Genomic DNA, 20,459 nt, shown 5'->3' on the forward strand with positions numbered 1-20,459 from the left:
GGAGAGTTGAGCTAGAGTGATGCTCTGCTATCTGATTAGCTGCAGTAAATGAAAAACGCAAGTCTTAGCCCAGGAATTTTTCCTGAGAAACTTGACCTGCTATGTCAGTCAAACTTGGTAAGTCCTTCTGCAAAATCTAGAAAGTGCAGGTGTTACTACAGTTCCCTTGTTGACTAAAGGCTTGCAAAATAGTGAAGTAATCAATTATCAGCAGGTGAGCAGACCTAATTTCAGCAGTGTAGACAAAGGAGGAGTCACTAAGTGACCTCAGTAATGTACATGAGGCAACTGTAGTCCTTCTTCATGTTTTGCTAAGTCTAGGAGGGCTGGAAGTTGGCTATTGAAGCAGTATGCATCATCCAGACCACAGGCACAAGTTCTGCTTGCAAAGTCCTTTGTATTCTGTGATGCAGGTGTGAACTTGAATTCTTCCCCTATTCAGCACCTTGGAAGAATATATAAGTAACTGTTGGAATTACTGAGAATAGAGAAATGAAAGCCTTAGTGTTACAAGCCTCAAAATGGAGTGTGAATTGAGAAGGGTGAAGTGGATATTTTGGTTTTTGTTTGGGTGGAGTTTTTTGTCTTCATGACGTTTGTTTTTTTGAGAAAAGGCACAAGAAAGTCTTGTGTATAGGAGGACCAATGAATATAATGGTCAATCATAGTCAGAACTTGGGAATTATAGAAAGCTATTTGACATAAGCATCTGCTCAAAAATGTTAATTGGGGAAAGAAATTAAGAACTGCACTGAATGTGTTTCTGCTTGCCTCTGTGTTTAGGGTAAAATTGTAGCCCAGGGTAAGCTCCTGCTCCAGGACACATTCTTGGTTACAGACCAGGATGCAGGACTTCTGCCACGCTGCAAGGAGAGACGGGTCTTCCTGTTTGAGCAGATTGTCATTTTCAGTGAGCTGCTAGATAAAAAGAAAGGTTTCTCCATGCCTGGATTCTTGTTTAAAAACAGTATCAAGGTAACTGTTGTGTGTGAGTCTTTGTGTCCCCTGCACAAACTCTGCTGAGGTAACAGCTTCTCGTTCTGTGGGGAGTCACAAGAGACATCTACATGTGCAATCACAGAGCACAGTGAGGTGTCAGTTATTTCCTGAAATTACTTCTACCAAATTTGTTCTCACTCTGATGATAAATGGAAATCTTGGGATCCCAGTACTCTGATGCTTCCTGCATGAAGCATATCAAAGGCGGCGTTCTTGCACAAAGCTGGACAAGCATTCACAAAGAATTTAGTTTTCAGCTCTGTGCTGTGTATGCACCACATTACAAAGTCATTGCAAATACGGTTAATAACTCTTTATATATCCTTTCTGATATCTAAATACGTAGATAACATTTGTACTTAGCATGACCTTATATATGTCAGCTCTCCCGCAAACAAAAATGTTTTTCACCACTTCAAGTTTTCCTGAGAAAAACCTAATGATATTAAGGCCCAGCAGCCTTCCTCATGAAGTGTTTTGGGTGGACCCTGCTTTGCCTAATTCTCCTTGGTGCTTTGCCTGCCAGCTGAGCCTCCTGTTTATATCTCTGACTGAACAGCGTGAGCCAAGGAATTTCTGTATCTATAGCTGAAGCCTTTGCTGTGGGCCACTGGTAGAGCTCCCTGACAAGCTCAGCATTTTAAGTAACGTGAAGGGAAAGTGAGGGATGATGGAGAATACTGGGCCATGCTTGACCAGCTGGAGACTTGTTCAGACACAGTGTATCAGTAAACTGTACTAATACTTAGTTTACTGCAATCCTCCATTTCATGGTATTATTTTACTGAAGGAAAGAATGGTTGTCATTTGAAGTAAGAGATTTTAGAGGTATGTGTCTTATAAAATGCACAAAGAAATTATCTTCTTTTTTATGAAGGTGAGTTGCCTTTCCTTGGAGGAAAATGTGGACAGCGATCCATGTAAATTTGCACTAACATCAAGAACGGGCGATGTCACGGAGACCTTTATTTTGCATTCTGCCAGTCCAGGAGTCCGCCAGTTATGGATCCATGAAATTAACCAAATTTTGGAAAACCAGCGCAACTTTTTAAATGGTAAATTATTTCCTTTCACTGAAAGTTCGTAACTGAATTACTTGATTCTTTCATCTGTTGTTTCTTAGATTTTCCTGAGCTAATACAGAACAGTTGGGGAATATGTGCCGCATTTCTGCTTCAGAACAGATGCTAGCATTTATTATGAGTGGTAGTCTGAATTTACATGGTGTTCTCTTGGTGAAATTTTCCAAATGTTTTGTAGAAGTGAATCAAGATTGTCACCATACGTTGAGGTGGAGAGCCTGTGTACCCCTTTTAAGCAAAGCAAGCCTTTAAAGGCTAAACTCAAGTGGAATTTTAAGCATCTATTCAGAATATGTTTCACTTGTGTTATTCTGGTGGCCATTGTTGTCACATCTTACTATGGCAACAACATTCAGATTCTGCAGAAGAAAAGTAGAAGGTGGTAGTGTCTGCTGTGACACTAGAAGGTTCTTGCTGTATTTTTATATGTATCAGTTGTTGCCCAATATGGATTTTTTAAGGAGTTGTAATGAATAGAACAACAGGTTGAGAATTTGGAGTCAGACCTGCTTTTTCTCAGCTTGGCTGCTCACCGATGCTGTGATCCTAGAGGAAAACCTTTCTTCCTAGTTTCAGATTCTTGATATAGATAAATATAGCAGGTCATGAAGGTGAGATGCAGAAAAGTGATTCGAGGTCTACAGCATGACCAGCATGGTTAAGGAAATCTATTTGAACAGCACTCCCCTTTTTACTAGTAAACATGTCTGTTTTAAACTGTTCCTGTTCCCTTTCCTGCCCTCTTTCCCTTGCTCGCCTCCCCTCCCGCCCCCATTGCAGCCTTGACGTCCCCAATCGAGTACCAGAGGAATCACAGCAGTGGTGGAGGCGGCAGCGGGAGCAGCAGTGGTAACAGCAGCGCCCCCAGCAGCTGTAGTGGCATCCCCAGCTCCAGCCGCAGCCGGCCATCCCGGATCCCCCAGCCTGTCAGACACCATTCCCCAGTCCTGGTCTCCTCTGCAGCCTCGGCCCAAGCAGAGGCAGACAAGATGTCAGGTATGTCCATTCACAATCACTCCCTGCCACAGTACAACACCTCCTTAGAAACTGGCCTGAGCCAGCCAGACAGGCACCCTCTCAATGCAGAGCTGGATGGTCCTCAGAGAGAAGCTGAACAGATTCCCAAGATGAAAGTTATTGAAAGTCCCAGGAAGACAGCGGGAAGCATTTCTGGCTCAGCTGATGGAGCCCAGAAAGACTCACGTGGAAGCTCAGAGGACAGTCGAACAAGAAACAGCATAGGATCACTGACGCTTGGGAAGCCAAGGCCAGGAGCCATCTCACCAATGAACTCTCCTCTCTCCACGACTTTCCCTTCTCCCTTTGGCAAGGAGACCTTTCCACCCAGCAGCCCCTTGCAGAAGGGCTCCTTTTGGAGCTCCATCCCAGCATCCCCTGCCAGTCGCCCTGGCTCCTTCACTTTCCCTGGGGACAGTGACTCCCTCCAGCGCCAGGTCCACCGCCACTCTTCACACAGCAAGGACACAGACCGCATGAGCACATGCTCCTCGACCAGCGAGCAGTCAGTTCACTCCACCCAGAGTAATGGGGTAAGAGCGGAGCACCTCTGTCCTGCGAGCTCTTCTAAAACCTTCTCATGCTCCCTTTCTTTGCGTTGCCGTCATTCTCCGTACTAACTTCTGGCTCTCCGGTGCTGTACTGCTCTGAAATAATCAACTGTTCGACTATCTTCTGCACATTAAAAAACCAAGAGTGTCTACCTCTCTGTGTATGTATACATACAGACATGGCTGTGTATACAGACACAAAAGCAACTGCTAACTTTAGATGCAATTTCTGCCTCTGCTGAAAACATAGATCACTAAGCTGAAACCTACTAACTTGCTGTCCTTGCTTTTTTCGTCTCTAATTTGAAGGCACATGATTAACATGCTGAAGCGTGGCAGCCAGAGCACCTTGGGGTATGCATTGCACCAGCACTTAAACCTGACTTCAAGATTTTGGCAGATTGCCTTGGGGCTTTCTTCCCTTTCACGCACAAATTCGCCACCATTGTCCTGTTGAGTTTTAACTTCGTGGAGACAACTACGGTCCCTGGGCTGCTTGATTTTTATTTTTTAATTTTCCCTCCCTCTCCTTTCAGCCTTAGTTGTTGTACAACATTCTCTTTTTAAATCCATTGTTTGATCAAGGAAGCTTTCTGCAATCCACTCAAAATGGGCCAACAAAACCTAGCTAAAATAATCTTCCTTCTACTACAATCAAAACAAATACTGGCTCCACTTGCCTTTTCTCCTTTGTATGAAGAACTGGTTTAGGGGATCTGGAGATTCAGCCTCTTAGTATGCACTTGGTGTGTTTGTGTGGAAATCTGGGGTGTCAAAAGAATCTACGTTATCTGTAATAATCACCAGGAAAGCAACACAGCAATCACAGGGGCATGTGCAAATATAACGCAGAAATGTGGTGTTATTTGCCATGGATATGGTGGGCAGGCAATGGTGCCTTTCTTTTTAAACTCACATTTGATTTTTCTCTCACTAAGCGTTGTGTTCATGAATGTTTGTTTTTCCACTCTCTCACAAATAGTATGCAATACCAGTTTTGCAAATCACCTAACTTGCTGGACCTTTTTTAAATGCATGCTTTTCTTTATAGAACTGTTTAACACACAAAGCTTTCTTGATTACTTAGTTCTTACACCTACTTTTATAATAGCTTCAGAAGAAAAAAAATGTGCTTTGCATGTTTTGTATTTTGATCCCAATCTTCCTTCAGCTTTTTATTTGGTTTATCTCTGTTTTGCATTTATCTTCAGTCTAGCAAAATGTGATGTGATATATAATGTCTGGGGTAATTCGAGTATTTTGTTCTTACTGCATAGTATGTGAATGCAAGATAGTGATATTTTTTATATGCAGAGAAGATTTGCATAATATTAATTCAGGTCATTCCATTAAAAAAGAGAGAGGGAAAGACAGGATGGCACTGAGTTTGCAGAACACTTGGATTTTGATGCTATCTCAGCAAAGACAACATTGGTTATTTTTTATCTCTCTATAAAATGTAATTATGGAATGCATGTCTTCTCCTTCACAACTATGTGTCTTTTACTTTGGTAATTGAAATGGACCATAAGTCCTCATTTATAACCTCATTTATAGACTAATCAGTAGGATGTTACACCACATAGAACAAGGTAGAGAAAATGGGTTGTAAGGTTTATTTTGATTTGACCATTTGTGTGTGTATATTTACATGTGTGTATGGTTATGGTCAATTACTTATGGAAAAGTTACTTTAAGAAGAAGAAAAAGGAATAGGTTTTGCTAGTAGAGAAATATGGGAGGAATTTTTTATATTTTGTTTGTAGATCCTCCTTTAATCCCATAGTTGAGGTCAGTGGTGACAAGCAGAACTTGCAGCAGAAAAACATTAACTGTGCAGGAATAATTACTTCCTTGCAAGGCAAAAGAGAAGTCTATCTTTCTATAGTGAGAATGAATGCTGGTATAAACACATTCTCAAGAACACTGGTCACTTAGTAGTTACCAGACATTTGTTTATTTAACAGATTTAACTGTCCTTGTTGAAAATAAGATCTATTCAGAGTCTAATATGATCCTTCAAGACTTAAATGTGAAAAAGAAATGTTATATTACAGAAAGGCCAATCTTTCAGTTACACAAATTCTGCTGCACGCTAAGAAACAGTATGTTCAGGAATAGTGGGTGGAGCAAGGTTTAGGGCTTGAGTTGGTATTGCAACTTCCCTTCATCTCCTCCTATAAGTCTAACAGAAGGAGGTAACAAAAGCAGCTTTTCTCTGAATAGGGTTGTTTGTCATCTACGTAAAAGAATGTATCAAGCTGTAATCTTAATTTGAATAATGTCTGAAAACGAAACTATTTTGTTTGGTTCAGCTATTCCCAGTTTGCCTGAATCATGGAAAGGGCTTGCTAATACAAAAGGCCATGCAGGCAGTCCTCTAAACTAGAAAAAAGGAATTCTTCCCCTGGAAATGAAGCATCTGAAATTAATGTAAATATCCTTTAGGTGAGGTACAATCCACGATGAGATCTTTCTGATGTAGCATTTGCTTCATCATCCTAATAATGCAGAAAACCAGACTTGAATCACCCAGCTGAATATAACAGTCCAGCTAGAATAAAATGTACAGAGTCACTGGAAACCCAAGCATTAGTGTGCTGAACATGCAGTGAATGAGTAATCTGAAACTGTTCCTTTTCAAATGTCTTGATTTGTCAGCCAGAGTACTCATAGGGAAGCACAGGCACAGAAGATCGAATGACTTGTCAAGGCCATTAGCAGATTAGGAGAGAACATGGTTTTCAGGGCTACCAGTGTAACATGCTGTGCACTGACCCCAGCTGCAATTCCACAACACTGAGGGGAAAAATATTGGACAGTTTTGAGAACAAAGATGATACTGTTTTAATCCTGTGTGCCAAGCTTTCCACTTGCTCCTAGCACATATGTGGTGCTAACGTGTGGTTATACTCTAGAAGCAACAGGAGTCTCCAGCAACACCTGAGTACTAATTGCCTTCTTCAGGTCAGCTACTATTGAGCAATAGTCAGCCCTCACTGGTTGTGAGAGACCTGAAACAGTCTGAAGTAAGAATGTAGACAAAAGACAGGCACACACATACATACCTCGTGCCACATCATTAATGGTCCATACACTTTGGTTTTAATGTGTTTCAAGAAAGAAAGAACTTACTGAGGGAGGAGGTTGTGTAATCTGGTAATAGATTTCACACTTCCATTTATTAAACCTCATATGCAGAAATCATGCAAATGAAAAAAATAAGTCTTACTTCTAAAAAATAATAATTTCCAGGGTATTCATGGTCAGGAGGAGGCTTTTTGTTCTGAAAGTAATATGATTTTTAATGTACACTTGATCCGCCATAATTAGCTTTCCACAAATACTTAGTGCAGAAACGAACAAAATCATGAACAGTAGTTGAAAGTGTATGATAAGCAGCTGTCACTAATCAGTTAGAACTTAGTTTGATAGTTTAGTGGTCCTATTTTGACCAAGAAATTAATTATTCCTTATTTCAGTAATTTACCTCATCCTCTGCATTTAAAGGACTAAACCTGGTCATATAGATTCAGCCAGAGGTAAGGTTTGTGGGTTTGAGACACACCATCAAAAGCTTGTTTTGTTCTTTTGCACATTGTCTTGTTTTGCGTGCAGAAGGCCGGTGTCTGAGATCTGACTAATAGTGCTAGGAAAGACTATATCTGCTCTTTGTTGGAATTTCCAGTGTTTATGAGCTAATGCTTATGATTTTGAAACTGCACTTGGAAGTCCCTGACAACATGCTTGTACTATAGTTTTGTTGCCTGATGAAGATGTAAGGTTCAGTATCTGAGCTTGAAAGGTGAGTTGAGGTCCTGTGTATAAACTGACTCTTAGAAAAAGGAAATAATCTTGCGTAAAAGTAATGGGAATAAATTTGTGCAGCAGTGGTATGTGAAGATATTCAGAGGTCAAACTAATGCGCAAGAAAAGTAGACACAGGCAGCTTTAAAAGAGAAGTTGTTGCTCTTTTTTTTTACTACAGTTTAAACTATGTGGATTATTCAGGTAATGTAGCAGGCCAAGAACAGCCTGATTTCTTCATGAACTTTAAACTTGATTTTCTTTTTTCCTCCTTTCTCTCTACTTCTGATTGACACCAGAGTGAAAGTAGCAGCAGTAGCAATATCTCCACCATGCTGGTGACACACGATTACACGGCAGTGAAGGAGGATGAGATAAATGTCTACCAAGGAGAGGTCGTGCAGATTCTAGCCAGCAACCAACAGAACATGTTTTTGGTGTTCAGAGCCGCCACTGATCAGTGCCCCGCAGCTGAGGGCTGGATTCCTGGCTATGTCTTGGGGCATACCAGTGCAGTCATCATTGACAACCCTGATGGTACCATCAAGTGAGTGCTGGGGGTGTGTAGAATGGGAGAAGGAAGAAAAACTTCCAATATAGGCAAGACTTTAAACCTTTTAAACCAAAAGTTGCTGTGATCATTGAGAAATAAATGAACAACAAGCAGAATGTGAGGTTACTTAGCAAACTTCAAAATACAAGCTAGTAAGAAAACCCCAGAAGCACAAATTCTTTATTAAAAAGTTTAATATCCCAGTCTTCTGGGAAAAGAATATCTGTTCTGAGAGCAATAGTTACTGGTTTATTTAATAGAATGAGTTACCAGTCTAGACATCTTTGTGTAGGAAAATAGAGAGGGAACGTTTGCTCAAGTGAAACAAGATTTCGGAGCTCCTAGATCTCTCCATGAAAATGATTGGTTGTGCTTGGAAGATCTCCCAAATTTGCATTGGAAGAAATTGTATCAAAGTTGTTTGCACTGAGGTTTTATATAACGCTTCTGTAGGCTGTAACAATGATTTCAAGAAATACTGAACCACAGACTACATGCTTGCAGTTTTAGCCAAGGGTGTCATCTCTTATGTAATTCTAAATGTATTTCATCTCACTATACTGTAATATGGATAAATAACATTCTGACATGCTTTTCCGATGACATTTGAAAATAGATAGTGTAGCATATACCAAGGAGTTGAGAAAAATTGATCAAAGTTTCACATTTGGTGTTCAGGAAGTCAACATCTTGGCACACGGCACTCCGATTAAGGAAGAAATCTGAGAAAAAAGATAAAGACGGCAAAAGGGAAGGCAAGCTAGAAAATGGGTACCGCAAATCCCGAGAAGGACTTGCCAACAAGGTTTCTGTAAAGGTAAGTGTTACAAAGATGTAACAGTTTCCGAAAGTTGTTAGGTTGGGATTTCTTTAAAAGTAGATTCTGTCAGAATTTAACAGAAAGGACTCAAAGGCATCAAGGGTTTTACTGGACCTTCCTGAAACCAGGAGGGTATAAACCTGTGAACCTGCAAGCATGAGACAGCAGTAGGATGCTGCAGAAAGAAGAGTGGTGCAGAAATTCTGATGTTCAGATGTTTTTTAGATTTTGTGGGTACAACTAACTTTGACCCATCACTGTGCTTGGTTTGCTACCATTCTTTAAGTTATTATAAGGTTATCAGGACATTAATTCTTTAATTTCTCCTTTTCAGCTTCTCAACCCCAATTACATTTATGATGGTAAGTTGCTTTAATTTTTTAAAAGTTGCAATCAGTATAATTTGATTAAAGCATTTTCTTGATATGAGCTGTATGGGGAACTAAGTCCATTCTCTCAAAATGTACATAAACCCTTTTTGGATAAGGTAAAATGAAATAACATCATATTTATTTTTAAGATGCAAGGAACACTTTTTTTTCACAAATCCAAAGCAACATAAACCACAAGGACCATACGATGTGTTCTGTATGGAGACTGTATGGAAGTTGGGCCTTACTGAATGTGCAAAGTAAAAAGTCCAGAAGTTGGAGCTGCTTTGTTTTTAACTTTCCACCCTAGGGAACATTCAGGACCTCTCTAGTGCAGAAGCTGATCAGGACCAGAGACAGTGGTCCTTTGGCATCAGAGCCAAACTGGGTTTTTAACTTGATGCACAGAACCAAACTTTTGGAGTTTCACCTGTGGAAAAGGGAAACCACTACAGTGTCTCAGTGAATGAAGTGTTATGTGTTCCCTTTTGCAAACTTAGCTGGATATAAAGATAGCCTGGCTGAGCACATCCTTAAATACTTTTCCCCTTTTTCCTCAGCTTCCTGTAAACAAGCTATTTGGTTGATCATGGTAGGCTTCAGGGTAATCTGTGGCATAGCAGTAGTGTGTCCAAGCTCATGTAGAGAAAAAATCCCTAGCTCTGCAGAGTCTCAGCAAGTGGCCTAACCATGGATGTGTTCCAAGGGTAGAGGTATATGTAAAGCACCCTACTACTTTGTCTAATAGAAAAGAGCACAAGGAATAGAAATTAAATGCAGAAATTAAATGTATTAACTTCAGTTGACCGAATGCCATTAATTTTCTTTTTCCAGTTCCCCCAGAGTTTATCATTCCATTGAGTGAGGTAACATGTGAGACAGGAGAAACCATCGTACTTAGGTGCAAAGTCTGTGGTCGCCCCAAGGCTTCAGTTACTTGGAAAGGTCCTGATCATAACACACTGAGCAATGATGGTCATCACAGCATTTCATACAGGTACAGTAATTTGTGTAACATTCAACAGGAACTACTGAAACTGTTATATTTTCTATTTGTCCTGGTGCAGAACAGCTTTTCACTTTGAGGCATGAAGACAGGATTGGCCTCAGACAGAGAGGGAGACTTCACAGCTGAGATTTTCTGGAAATGTTGTGTAACTTCTGTGTATGGCTAGGGTACCAAACTGTCATATTCAGTTGATATTTAAAAACAAACTAAAATTAATCTGCTATTTCTGATTAGTTATTGCAGTAGCCATTGTGGTTCTGTCCTGCTGACCTGGTGCTTGAAACAGAATAGTAGGTTGTAACATGCCAGCACTGTGACAGATCCTGCCAGTCCCTTATTTCCATTAGTAGCTTTCAGATCACTCTACAGTAATTTGCAAAGAAAAGCCTCTGGTTCCTACTGACAAGGCAATGTCACTCTGTTGCTGAAGCATGGATATGAATATTTTTGTCTGATTTTAGCTTTGCTGTGATAGAACTTTACAAAATACCTCGTAACTTAAACACCTGATTAATAAGAGAAACCATTCTTTTGGAATGTGGAACTACATTCTGAAAAATATTTTTTTCTGAAAAAGCATTCTTGCATTCTTTGTATATGGAAAATGTTGTTTAATGAGTAACTTCAGTGTGAAGAAATGGCTTATGAATGAATTATACTCTTAATTCAGAATGAAGGGCTCTTTTGTGAAAACTTGGTGGCATGTTATAGTGTTCTTTACTTCCTGCTTGCTCCTACTTTTTGGGGTGGGGTTTTGTTGTGTTTTTTTTTTAATGGAGAGACAAAGGCAGTGTGGCAGCTTTGCTACTGCAACCAGGGTTGTTGTGAGATGAATAGGAATGAGATTTCCTAGGTTTAATTCACTATTACTCATTACTGTTACAGAATTATATCCAGTAAATCATGTTGGCTGTGGCTGACAAAATTTTAGGAATAGTCAAGCCGTGTTCTTTGAGCTGGGGATGGTGGTCATCTTCCTATGTTCCAAAAACTTATTTTCTTTTTTTCCCTGGAAGTTGTGTGGTGAAGACGGTGGCAAATAGTTTTTGGTTCAGTCAGTTAAATGGTTTGTAATAACTAAGATGAATCGAAAAGAAAGCAGTAAGAATGATAAAAAATTTTGAAAATACACATTAATGGGAAAAGAGAACACAATGTTAGGGTTGTTTTGAGCCTAGAGGTGAAAAGTGTAGGGAGGACTTGCCAAGTATTCACATTTGTAAGAGACTGTTGCAGATTAAATTATCTACTGTTCATGTCCTTGGCAGATAGTCGAAAGGGTACTAGAAGTTAATTTCACAGAGGAAGATTTAAGTAGACATTTAAAGACAAACTATCAAAAAAAGTGGTTTAACAGTAAGAAAGATTAAGGAAGAGTCTGCAGAATCTTTGTGCTGTGGTCTTACATAGCTGATTGCTGTTGCTGCCCTGGAGCACAGGGAAAACTTAAGTCCTTTTTAGTTTCCTCCCACCCTTATTCTCCCAGGTTCTGATGTCTCCAAAGTAGTGGTGAAGTGTGCCTTTTGTGTTGAAGGAAAAAGCTCCCTCTTACAGGAGGCAAATGCTCTGAAAGTATAAATGATAGATCAGGTGATATTTGCTGGGAGTCAGGAATGGAAACGAACTTTTTAGAAAGAACCATGATGGATATTTGTCTTGATACAGCTTCTCATAACTTGAAGGAGGTAAAGGAAGCAGGAGGAAAGAGGGAGAGCACTTGATTTTTCAAATAAAATGAAACCTGGGACGTGCTGAGACAGTGTCAGTGAGGATGTTTTTCTAGTAATCTGTAGGACATTCCAAGATACTTGAACACAAAGTGCTAACATTCTGGTAGACACTTCTGATATGACAGTGACACAGTTAGAAATGTTTGTCCAGAGAGAGATGAGGGCTGGAGGATAAGAAGTGTAAACAGTATCAACCTGACTTCATCTGATTTTCATAGCTTAAGGTTTGCAAAATAATTGTGAAGTTAATGGATGCTGTTGTGTTTCCCAGTGACTTAGGAGAGGCTTCGCTGAAGATCGTTGGCGTCACTGCAGAAGACGATGGTATCTATACGTGTATAGCTGCAAACGATATGGGTTCAGTTTCATCTTCTGCCAGTCTACGAGTTTTAGGTAGGCCTGTCTCTCTGCTCTCTTCCTTAAAATCTAATTACATTCAAGGTGTCTGGCACCTACAGAATAGTTAAAAGAAAAGTTCAGCTTGTGGGCATCCCTTTGTTAAAGGAGTATCATAACAAGCCTATCTTGTTTTATTGCTTGTTTTAGCAGGAATAGATGCAGTTTTAGGATGCAACTGGTAAGAGGTTCAAACATACTGACACAGTACTGTCAACATGCATTTACTTTGTCAGTACTAGTTCAAACATACTAATAAAATCATATTTTATCATCAGCATTCTTAATGTAGTTCCAATGAATGTTACTAGGCTAACATATAGAGATAAGAAAAGAGTAGCATTACTCTGTATTTAAATTCTCCTTTTCTAGAATTGTAAAGCCACAATGTTCAAGAGAACATATAACGGATTCTTGTCTTTGCATCATTGATCTACAGTTAAATTGCATTATTTCAGTACCTGAAGTGAAGTGACCTGAATGTTTGTGAGGGAACAAAAAAAACCCTGCAAAGATGAAAAATGCTTGTTTTGGAGACAGACTGCAAAGGGGAAAAATTATTTGTACTTGATGTGTTTGATGACATAATGATAATTTTTGGTGCATGTTTGTGTAGTCAGTTATTCTCTTAAGTGTTCAAGATAGGGAAGACACAGAGAGACAGCAGGATAGCAAGCTTTCTTACATGCAGTTTATAATAATTGATGCCAACTGGTCCTTTAGTCCATTGAGAGGCCCATATATTTCTACATTGGTGAGAATTAACTCATGGATTTTAGCTGCAATGGCTCTGTCTCAAATTGACTCATATAAAAGAAAATACAATATGAAGTGCTGCTCTCTGACTTTGTACTTCTGTCCCAGCTGAGATGGAGACCTTTACAGTTGTCCCGAACCTCTCCAAAATAAATACTTTATTCCCTTTTTTTTCCCAAAGAATTCTGCCGTTTTGAGAAATCTGTGAAAGATGTGACCCTTTGTCTTAGGTCACCCTTTGCCAGCTCAACCCAAGACACCCTTCCAAATGTCATCTGAAATTTTGGGAGGGAAGGGGAAGGGGAGGGGGTAGGTGTATTCAATCCCGTCACTCTGAGCTCTGCCGATTGGCAGCCACAGTAAGTGACTTACTGCCAACAGATTGAGGTGGTGATTATTCCAGGCACTTCCTGCTCACTGGCCCAAGACAGACACAGCAGTTATTCCCAAGGATGAGTCTGCTGCAATATATAAAAGAGGCACAAAGTTACACTGTTTTGTGAAAAATATAGTTGCTTTTTAACCTAGCTGTTACACGCCTGGTCACCGTTTTTTTGCAGTGGCAGGTGTACTGTTGATTATGAGTTATAGTGTAAGATTCCTTATCTTTTTACTGTTTCCTTCAAATTGCCAAGGGTACTCATTCCTGTACAGACAGTTCTCACTGTACCTGAATTAGCTCCACTACATTGGTGTCTTGGCCAGGCTGTTTGGGTGTGTAATGCAGTTTGTGTTGCTGCCACTCTGTGTCATCCTGTCCCTGTGGGGATTAACAGGGTGGAGTCATTCCACTCATAGTATCTCAGCCAAGGAAACTTTCCAGTCAGGACAGTAAAAAGCTCCTGGTGAATAAGAATCAGAGTGAACTGTGTGCTTTAAGGTACTAGTGTAAAGAGTGTCCTTCCAACACCAGTACAGAAGCCTAAAACTATTTGACCAGAATCAAGAGTCACAGAAGTCTTGTAGTCTAAACTGCTATCTTTAAACTACTGTCTTTGGTCTTACTGACCTTGTCCAAAAGCAAGTGTTCACTTTTCCATCACAACTAAAACAGAATTTAGTATGTCTTGGTTACTCTGAAACTAGACACCAAAAGACAGGCAGCTAGCCCTTCTACTCAGCTCTACCAATACTTTTATGAAGAAGTTCTGGCTCCAGTTTTAATACCCTTCATTTCCCCTGTCCCTAAAAGCAAAATGAAAACTCTAAAGCTGTCGCACAAAGTAAGGTTTCAACTTCAAACTTTGAAAGTATTTTTTAGTCCTTCAGACTTGAACTGACTTGCCATTTGATTGTAGTCAATTCTTGTGCGAAAAAGTAAATTCTAATGTGCCTTCTGCTGCTGAAGCAGTCTTTAAAAAACATCAATGAAGTAGTCGATTACAGAAATAATTTTCTTTCAGAGCCACAAGAGGATGGAAAATGAGGCTATGAGTTGTTTTTCAATATGGACACACACAGCTTCAAAAGAAAGATTATAGGAGCCAGTCTGAGGCAAATTCTTCCTGAAATCTATTCCCAAACAGGATATGAAAGCCAAATATTTCTCCTTCTGCAAACATCTGAAACAGTACATTGGTTATAATGACAACAGTTTAGTTCTAAGATCTGAGTATAATAAATCTTGGACATACTGTCCTTCTCTTTTTATAAATTTTTTTCCCACTAGGTCCTGGAAGTGATGGGATCATGGTGATCTGGAAAGACAACTTTGATTCCCACTACAGTGAAGTGGCTGAGCTTGGCAGGTGTGTTCTGTATGCTGATCTCCAAACCTGTCTGTGTCAAATACTGACTTCTCTTTCAAAAATTAAATTCTTCTTGAAAAATACTTGTTGTATGAGCCTAAAAGGCCAGCATTGCATTGGATTAAATAGAAATAAGGAAAGAAAAGTTTTACCAGCACTAGATGGCACTGCATAAACAGAATGTAGTTAAGCTGAGGTGGTATCATGGATTAAGGAATTACTTTTTAGGTGTGCCTTACAGTGACTGACACTGCTTCTGCAGTGAAGCTCTCCCGATTTTTTTATTTAGGTTATCAAAATTGCGGACATAAAAAAGTCTGAAAATGGGCAAAATAAGTCACATAGAAAATACAATTGTCCAACTTCATGGTGACTTTTGAAAGCTGGATATTACTCTGACTTGAGTTCTCTGAAATTAGAATAAAACATATCTGTGTCAGGTTTATACAGAAACAATTTGTATTAGAGGCATGCTCTGAAAACTCTTCTGTCCAGAAACTGCTCTGTAAGGGTGGCTTATTAGAGATCTAAAATTAGATTCTTCTTTCAGTATATCTTTCAAGGAAAAGTATGTCCTTATTGCATCTTTCGGTTAATTCTTTCCTTTCAATATTGTATTCCAGGGGCAGATTTTCTGTCGTTAAGAAGTGTGACCAGAAGGGAACCAAGCGAGCAGTAGCCACTAAGTTTGTGAATAAGAAGTTGATGAAACGAGACCAGGTTACCCATGAACTTGGAGTCATGCAGAATCTCCAGCATCCCCAGCTCATTGGCCTCCTTGATACCTTTGAGACCTCCACCAGCTACATACTAGTGTTAGAAATGTGTGTGGATTCTTAACATTATCTGTAAAATGCAGAGTTTCTGGGCATTTATAGTAGTTTGTGAATAAGGAGCTCTAAGATTTCACAGAAGTTTGAAAGCACATAAGTAAAATATTTCAGTTGTCTAACACCATTGCTAAAATATTTAATCTATCACTCAGAAGGAAACAAGTTGAGGTATTAACCTGATATGTGAATTATTATCTTAGTCTGAAGGTCCAGCAGTTACCTGGAATCAAGTGGCTGCACAAGTGAATTAGGAATGTCATGACCTGGTAGCTTGATATGAAATCTCTTCTTCCTACCCTAGTCCTCTGTCTTCTAGGTGCTGCAGGCTACAGTTATTCCTGTAGTCTGTAGCCTCTTAGGTTTTTCTTTTGGTTCTGATACATGGATTAATCCAAAATATAACCCTTGTAATACTAACAGGGCTGACCAGGGTCGCCTTCTAGACTATGTTGTGCGATGGGGAAACCTCACAGAAGGGAAGATCAGACTCTACCTGGGAGAGATTCTGGAAGCTGTGCAGTATCTTCATAACTGCAGAATAGCACATTTGGACCTAAAGGTGAGGTGTGAATGGGATTTCTGGTGGTGTGTATCATTCCAGGCATAAAAATTTCCTCTAGGAAACTCACAACTGGGAATGTAGAACTGTGTATTGCTTTCAGACTGTATGAAGGATGTGGCTTGGGGCTCCATCCCCAAATGCTTTAGTTCACTCATAGCCAGCAAAGCGGAAACTTCCATTTCCCTGTGCCTTCTCCTTGTAGCTTACTGGCCCTGTGTGGTGCTTTGTGCTGGAAATAATTGCCAACAGGAACAGTTTTGCCTTATTTTTATTTATTTATTTATTCATTTATTTATTTGTTGCTTGTATGATACTCTTGCAGCAGAAATGAATTTCTTTTTCAAGAAGCATGGAGTTGGTTGTGAAAGAGACTGCTTTTCCTCTCTTGCTGGAAATATGTTTCTCATCTGTGCACTTTAAAGGCTGTAATATCTGCATGAATGGTACCTTTTTGGGCCTTTATTCTAGACTTCAACTTTACTTGAGCCACAAAAATTTGATGCATTTTAGTAGGAAAAGCTGTATGAGAAGGTCTTAATGTGAATATTAATTGAAAACTTATTCTTTACACTTTTTTTCAACTGTATATGAATAACAAGGAATTTTAGCATTGAGAAGTCATCTGTGTAGGCAGTCTCTTTAGACAAATGGAGTCATGGTGAAATAAAGCAAGAAGAGCCTGAATCTTCCCTCCATGTACTTCTGTTTTCCAAGCAGAACCAGTTTGGGGTCTTCATACTATGGAGACCCAAAATTTAATTTTTTTTCTAGTGATATACAGAGTTCACCAACACTACTTCTGGTCTCAGGGTACATACAGATGAACTAATTAAAAACTATTTGTAGGTAAGTCTTACTTTGCACAGGTTACAGCTGCAGCACCAGTAGCTTCAGATGTAAAACTAGAAATAATTCCACTTTCAACTCAACCAGTAGTGGTGCAGTTCTCTTGAAGTCACGTACATCCAACAGGATCTTCTGCCGTAGTCTCCTAACAGTGCTTGTCTTCCATCTGTACAGCTGCATTACATTAAAGAATTGCCAAGTAAAGCTGAATTCTGTTCAAAGCATTATGCAAATACCAACAAGGTCTTCCAGTCTTCAAATGCAAGGGTTTTGTTGTCTCTATCACAAGACAGATAGATCAGTTGCTTTATTCACCCCTCTATTTGTAATTGATGTTCTTTAACCGTAAGTTCCCAAACACAGGTTCCTGTCAAACTTTGCAAAGCTGCTGTCATGAACAACTGCAGTATTATCTGCCAGAACTGTATTTTCTGCAAAAATTACCATGCCAGCAGCTAAAGCACATTCATTGCATGCTGTGGCAGCCAAGAACCTGCCTGCGAGTTGGTCTGGGGGAAGCCTTGTAAGATTCTGCCTTAGAGCTTTGCAGAGCTGGCCTTCTGTGGTAATCCTTGTAGCCTGCAGCTGTTTGTTACCTTCTAGAGCTGACTACACTTGTTGGGCAGCTGTTATGTTGGAGCATTAAATGTGTGTTAGACTGACTTGAAAAAAGACATTTTAACTTTTGCTTTTATGTTTTCTAGCCTGAAAATATTTTGGTGGACCAGAGTTCCACTAAGCCAGTGATAAAACTGGCTGACTTTGGAGACGCAGTCCAGCTCAATACCACGTATTATATCCACCAGCTACTTGGAAACCCAGAGTTTGCAGCTCCTGAAATTATTCTTGGAAATCCTGTTTCCCTCACTTCAGATGTTTGGAGCATTGGAGTGCTCACATATGTCCTTCTTAGTGGTGTCTCTCCTTTCCTGGATGAAAGTGTAGAGGAAACTTGCCTGAATATTTGCCGCTTAGACTTTAGTTTCCCAGATGACTACTTCAAAGGAGTTAGCCAGAAGGCCAAAGATTTTGTATGCTTCCTACTTCAGGATGACCCAGCTAAGCGTCCCTCAGCTGCACTGGCCCTCCAGGAGCAATGGCTGCAGCTGGGGAATAGCAAAAGTGCTGACAGCATTGATATATCCAGACTGACTTCGTTCATTGAGCGGCGAAAACACCAGAATGATGTTCGACCCATCCGTAGCATTAAAAACTTCTTACAGAGCAGGCTCTTGCCAAGAGTTTGACCTTGCTTGAAGTTCTCTCTCATTCTCTTTCACCTGCCAATCAATCAGACTGGAGATGGACTCCTCCTGCCAATCAATCAGACTGGAGATAGACTCCTTCTGCCAATCAGCTGTTGACTTGAATTTTGAGGACAGCAAACCCCAAGCCAACCAGCTGCTAGCGAATGTTCGTGTGCAAATGCATTCCACAGAGACCCGCGCAGGGCAGCGTGGGGGACTGGTGATGCAGACTTCACGGGGGTGGAGGACAATAGCACTGTACTCTGCGAAAAGCAGTCACAAGTGAGACAGTAACAGTATTTTATTCAGGTTTCTGCAAAAAAAATAGTTTTTTTAATAAACAAGAGTTGAATTTTGCAAGTGAACTTAGCTACCGTTTTCAAGATTTATTCAAGAAAGAAATGCCTATGTTCAAAGCACTGGTGTTAAACAAAAATCAGATCATGCCTGGAGAAGACTCACCAAAATGGCTGCCCATTGGTACGGCCTTCATTTATAACATCTGGTTTTCACTTGGTCCTAGAGCTTTCCAGTTGCCTCGCCTGTATGTATCTCACCTAGCAGTGCACTGAGATCAGACTCTGCTTTTAAGTGCATCCAACCTCAAAAGTTTTTGCATACAAATAGAATGAAATGTTTTGCTCTGATAAAATGTAGGCCTTACTTGTATATAGACTGTTACCTGCCTTCGGTCTGTAATTTTTTTTCCCTCCTCCTCTTATCCATTTTTCCCCCCGTCCTTCCTAAATGGTGGTATACCACTGTGCGGGTCTTCAGTTTGGGTCAGTACTCACTGTCCCCCAGAAAAGGACTTTGGGTTAGCGCCCAACTTGCTGACCCAATTGTCAGGCAGTATACAGCAGGATGAAATACTGTAAATGCACTCATTTGGGATTTTGTTTTCTTTCATATCATGTGCAATGTTGTGGCTTTAACATTTTATGCAACTATTTATGAGGACCTCTGTTGTAACTGTAATAAATATATAGAAAAAGCACATACTTAGTACGGCGAGCTTTATGGCTTTGTTTGTGTGACTGAGGGTTCTGGGTGGGCAGAGGTGGGTTTGTTGTACCACACTGTCATCATTAGTTTAAGGTGAGGGTTAGCATAGAACTTAGTCAAGACTAGTCAGTTTTAAGGATTGTTTAAAAAGAATAAGAAGAGAGAGAGAGATTCATATCCCAAATGTCACAAAGTAGGGTGACCCTTTTTAAAATTTATTATTATATTTAAAATGCCAAAGTCTGACTCTCCCCACATCAGTCTCAAAATTTACTGCTTTTTAGAATTTTCAAATCTGTGTTTACTTCTTTCTGTGAAATGAACAAATGAATTTTGTGCTCTTTGGTGATGAATGCTTTCAGAAAGTAGCGGTCAGATGAGGAGAATTGGACACGTAATGTAATTGTCTTAGTAACTGTTTTTAAGGTTGAAGTAATATTAACGTGAGCTATTTAAAAAGACAGAGATGGTCTTCTGTGCATCACTGAGTTCATATGGGTGTGTTGTCATCTATGTTTGTGTGAAATGCCATGTTTAAGGAAACCAAGCCGACATCCCACAATAGTTAGATATATGGGTCTTAAGCCATAACCTAGCTTGGGTTAGTTTTGAGCTTTGTGGCTTCCACTGTATCCTATTTATTCTTTTTGTTTGTTTGTTTTTTGGGTTTTTTGTAAAGTTGTACAGAAACTTTTTAAAAGAAAACAACTGACTTCAAAACTGGATGTGTATTCATACCAACCTCATATTATGTTTGTGTATTATTTTCCTTTATTGTTTTAGTTAAAATTTTTGCTTTATTTTGCATGTATATTTCTTTGTACAGTGATGTTACATGTTTACACAGTATGACATGATGTAAATATTTTATTTTGCCATCAGTTACTTTGAAAAAAATTAAACATATTTGACATAATTGTCTGATCTCTTGCTTTAAGGAGTTTGACAGTTTAGGTTTGGCTATATTTTATTTGGGCTCTGTATTTTAAGAGAAAAAAAGTCTGTTATTGCTATAAAATTCATTTTAAATTGCAATGATGTATCTTTCCTTCATGCCTTACAAAATAATATTTGCCTTTGCTCTATGTGTTGAGTGCTTTGTAGTGTCATGAATGCTTTTATATAAA

The 20,459-nt window shown here is 39.6% G+C and overlaps 1 protein-coding gene across 2 annotated transcripts in view; it reads left to right on the forward strand.

The window, feature by feature from the left end:
* TRIO (trio Rho guanine nucleotide exchange factor) overlaps positions 1 to 20,248 on the forward strand; it is a 252,873-nt gene extending 232,625 nt beyond the window's left edge. The window contains exons 46-57 of one of the 2 annotated variants that reach the window (XM_071553704.1): positions 784 to 975; positions 1,877 to 2,054; positions 2,862 to 3,631; positions 7,756 to 8,003; positions 8,688 to 8,826; positions 9,164 to 9,191; positions 10,035 to 10,197; positions 12,211 to 12,332; positions 14,761 to 14,839; positions 15,463 to 15,663; positions 16,093 to 16,231; positions 17,785 to 20,248. In XM_071553704.1, coding sequence (XP_071409805.1) covers positions 784 to 975; positions 1,877 to 2,054; positions 2,862 to 3,631; positions 7,756 to 8,003; positions 8,688 to 8,826; positions 9,164 to 9,191; positions 10,035 to 10,197; positions 12,211 to 12,332; positions 14,761 to 14,839; positions 15,463 to 15,663; positions 16,093 to 16,231; positions 17,785 to 18,327 — 2,802 coding nt within the window. In that variant the 3' untranslated portion in view covers positions 18,328 to 20,248. Of the gene's footprint in view, positions 1 to 783; positions 976 to 1,876; positions 2,055 to 2,861; positions 3,632 to 7,755; positions 8,004 to 8,687; positions 8,827 to 9,163; positions 9,192 to 10,034; positions 10,198 to 12,210; positions 12,333 to 14,760; positions 14,840 to 15,462; positions 15,664 to 16,092; positions 16,232 to 17,784 lie in introns of those variants that run through there. The other variant, XM_071553705.1, reaches the window with a different exon arrangement.
* Positions 20,249 to 20,459: the final 211 nt, after the last annotated feature.

Source organism: Pithys albifrons, chromosome 4 (assembly GCF_047495875.1).
Source record: "Pithys albifrons albifrons isolate INPA30051 chromosome 4, PitAlb_v1, whole genome shotgun sequence".
Taxonomy (NCBI): Eukaryota; Metazoa; Chordata; class Aves; order Passeriformes; family Thamnophilidae; genus Pithys; species Pithys albifrons.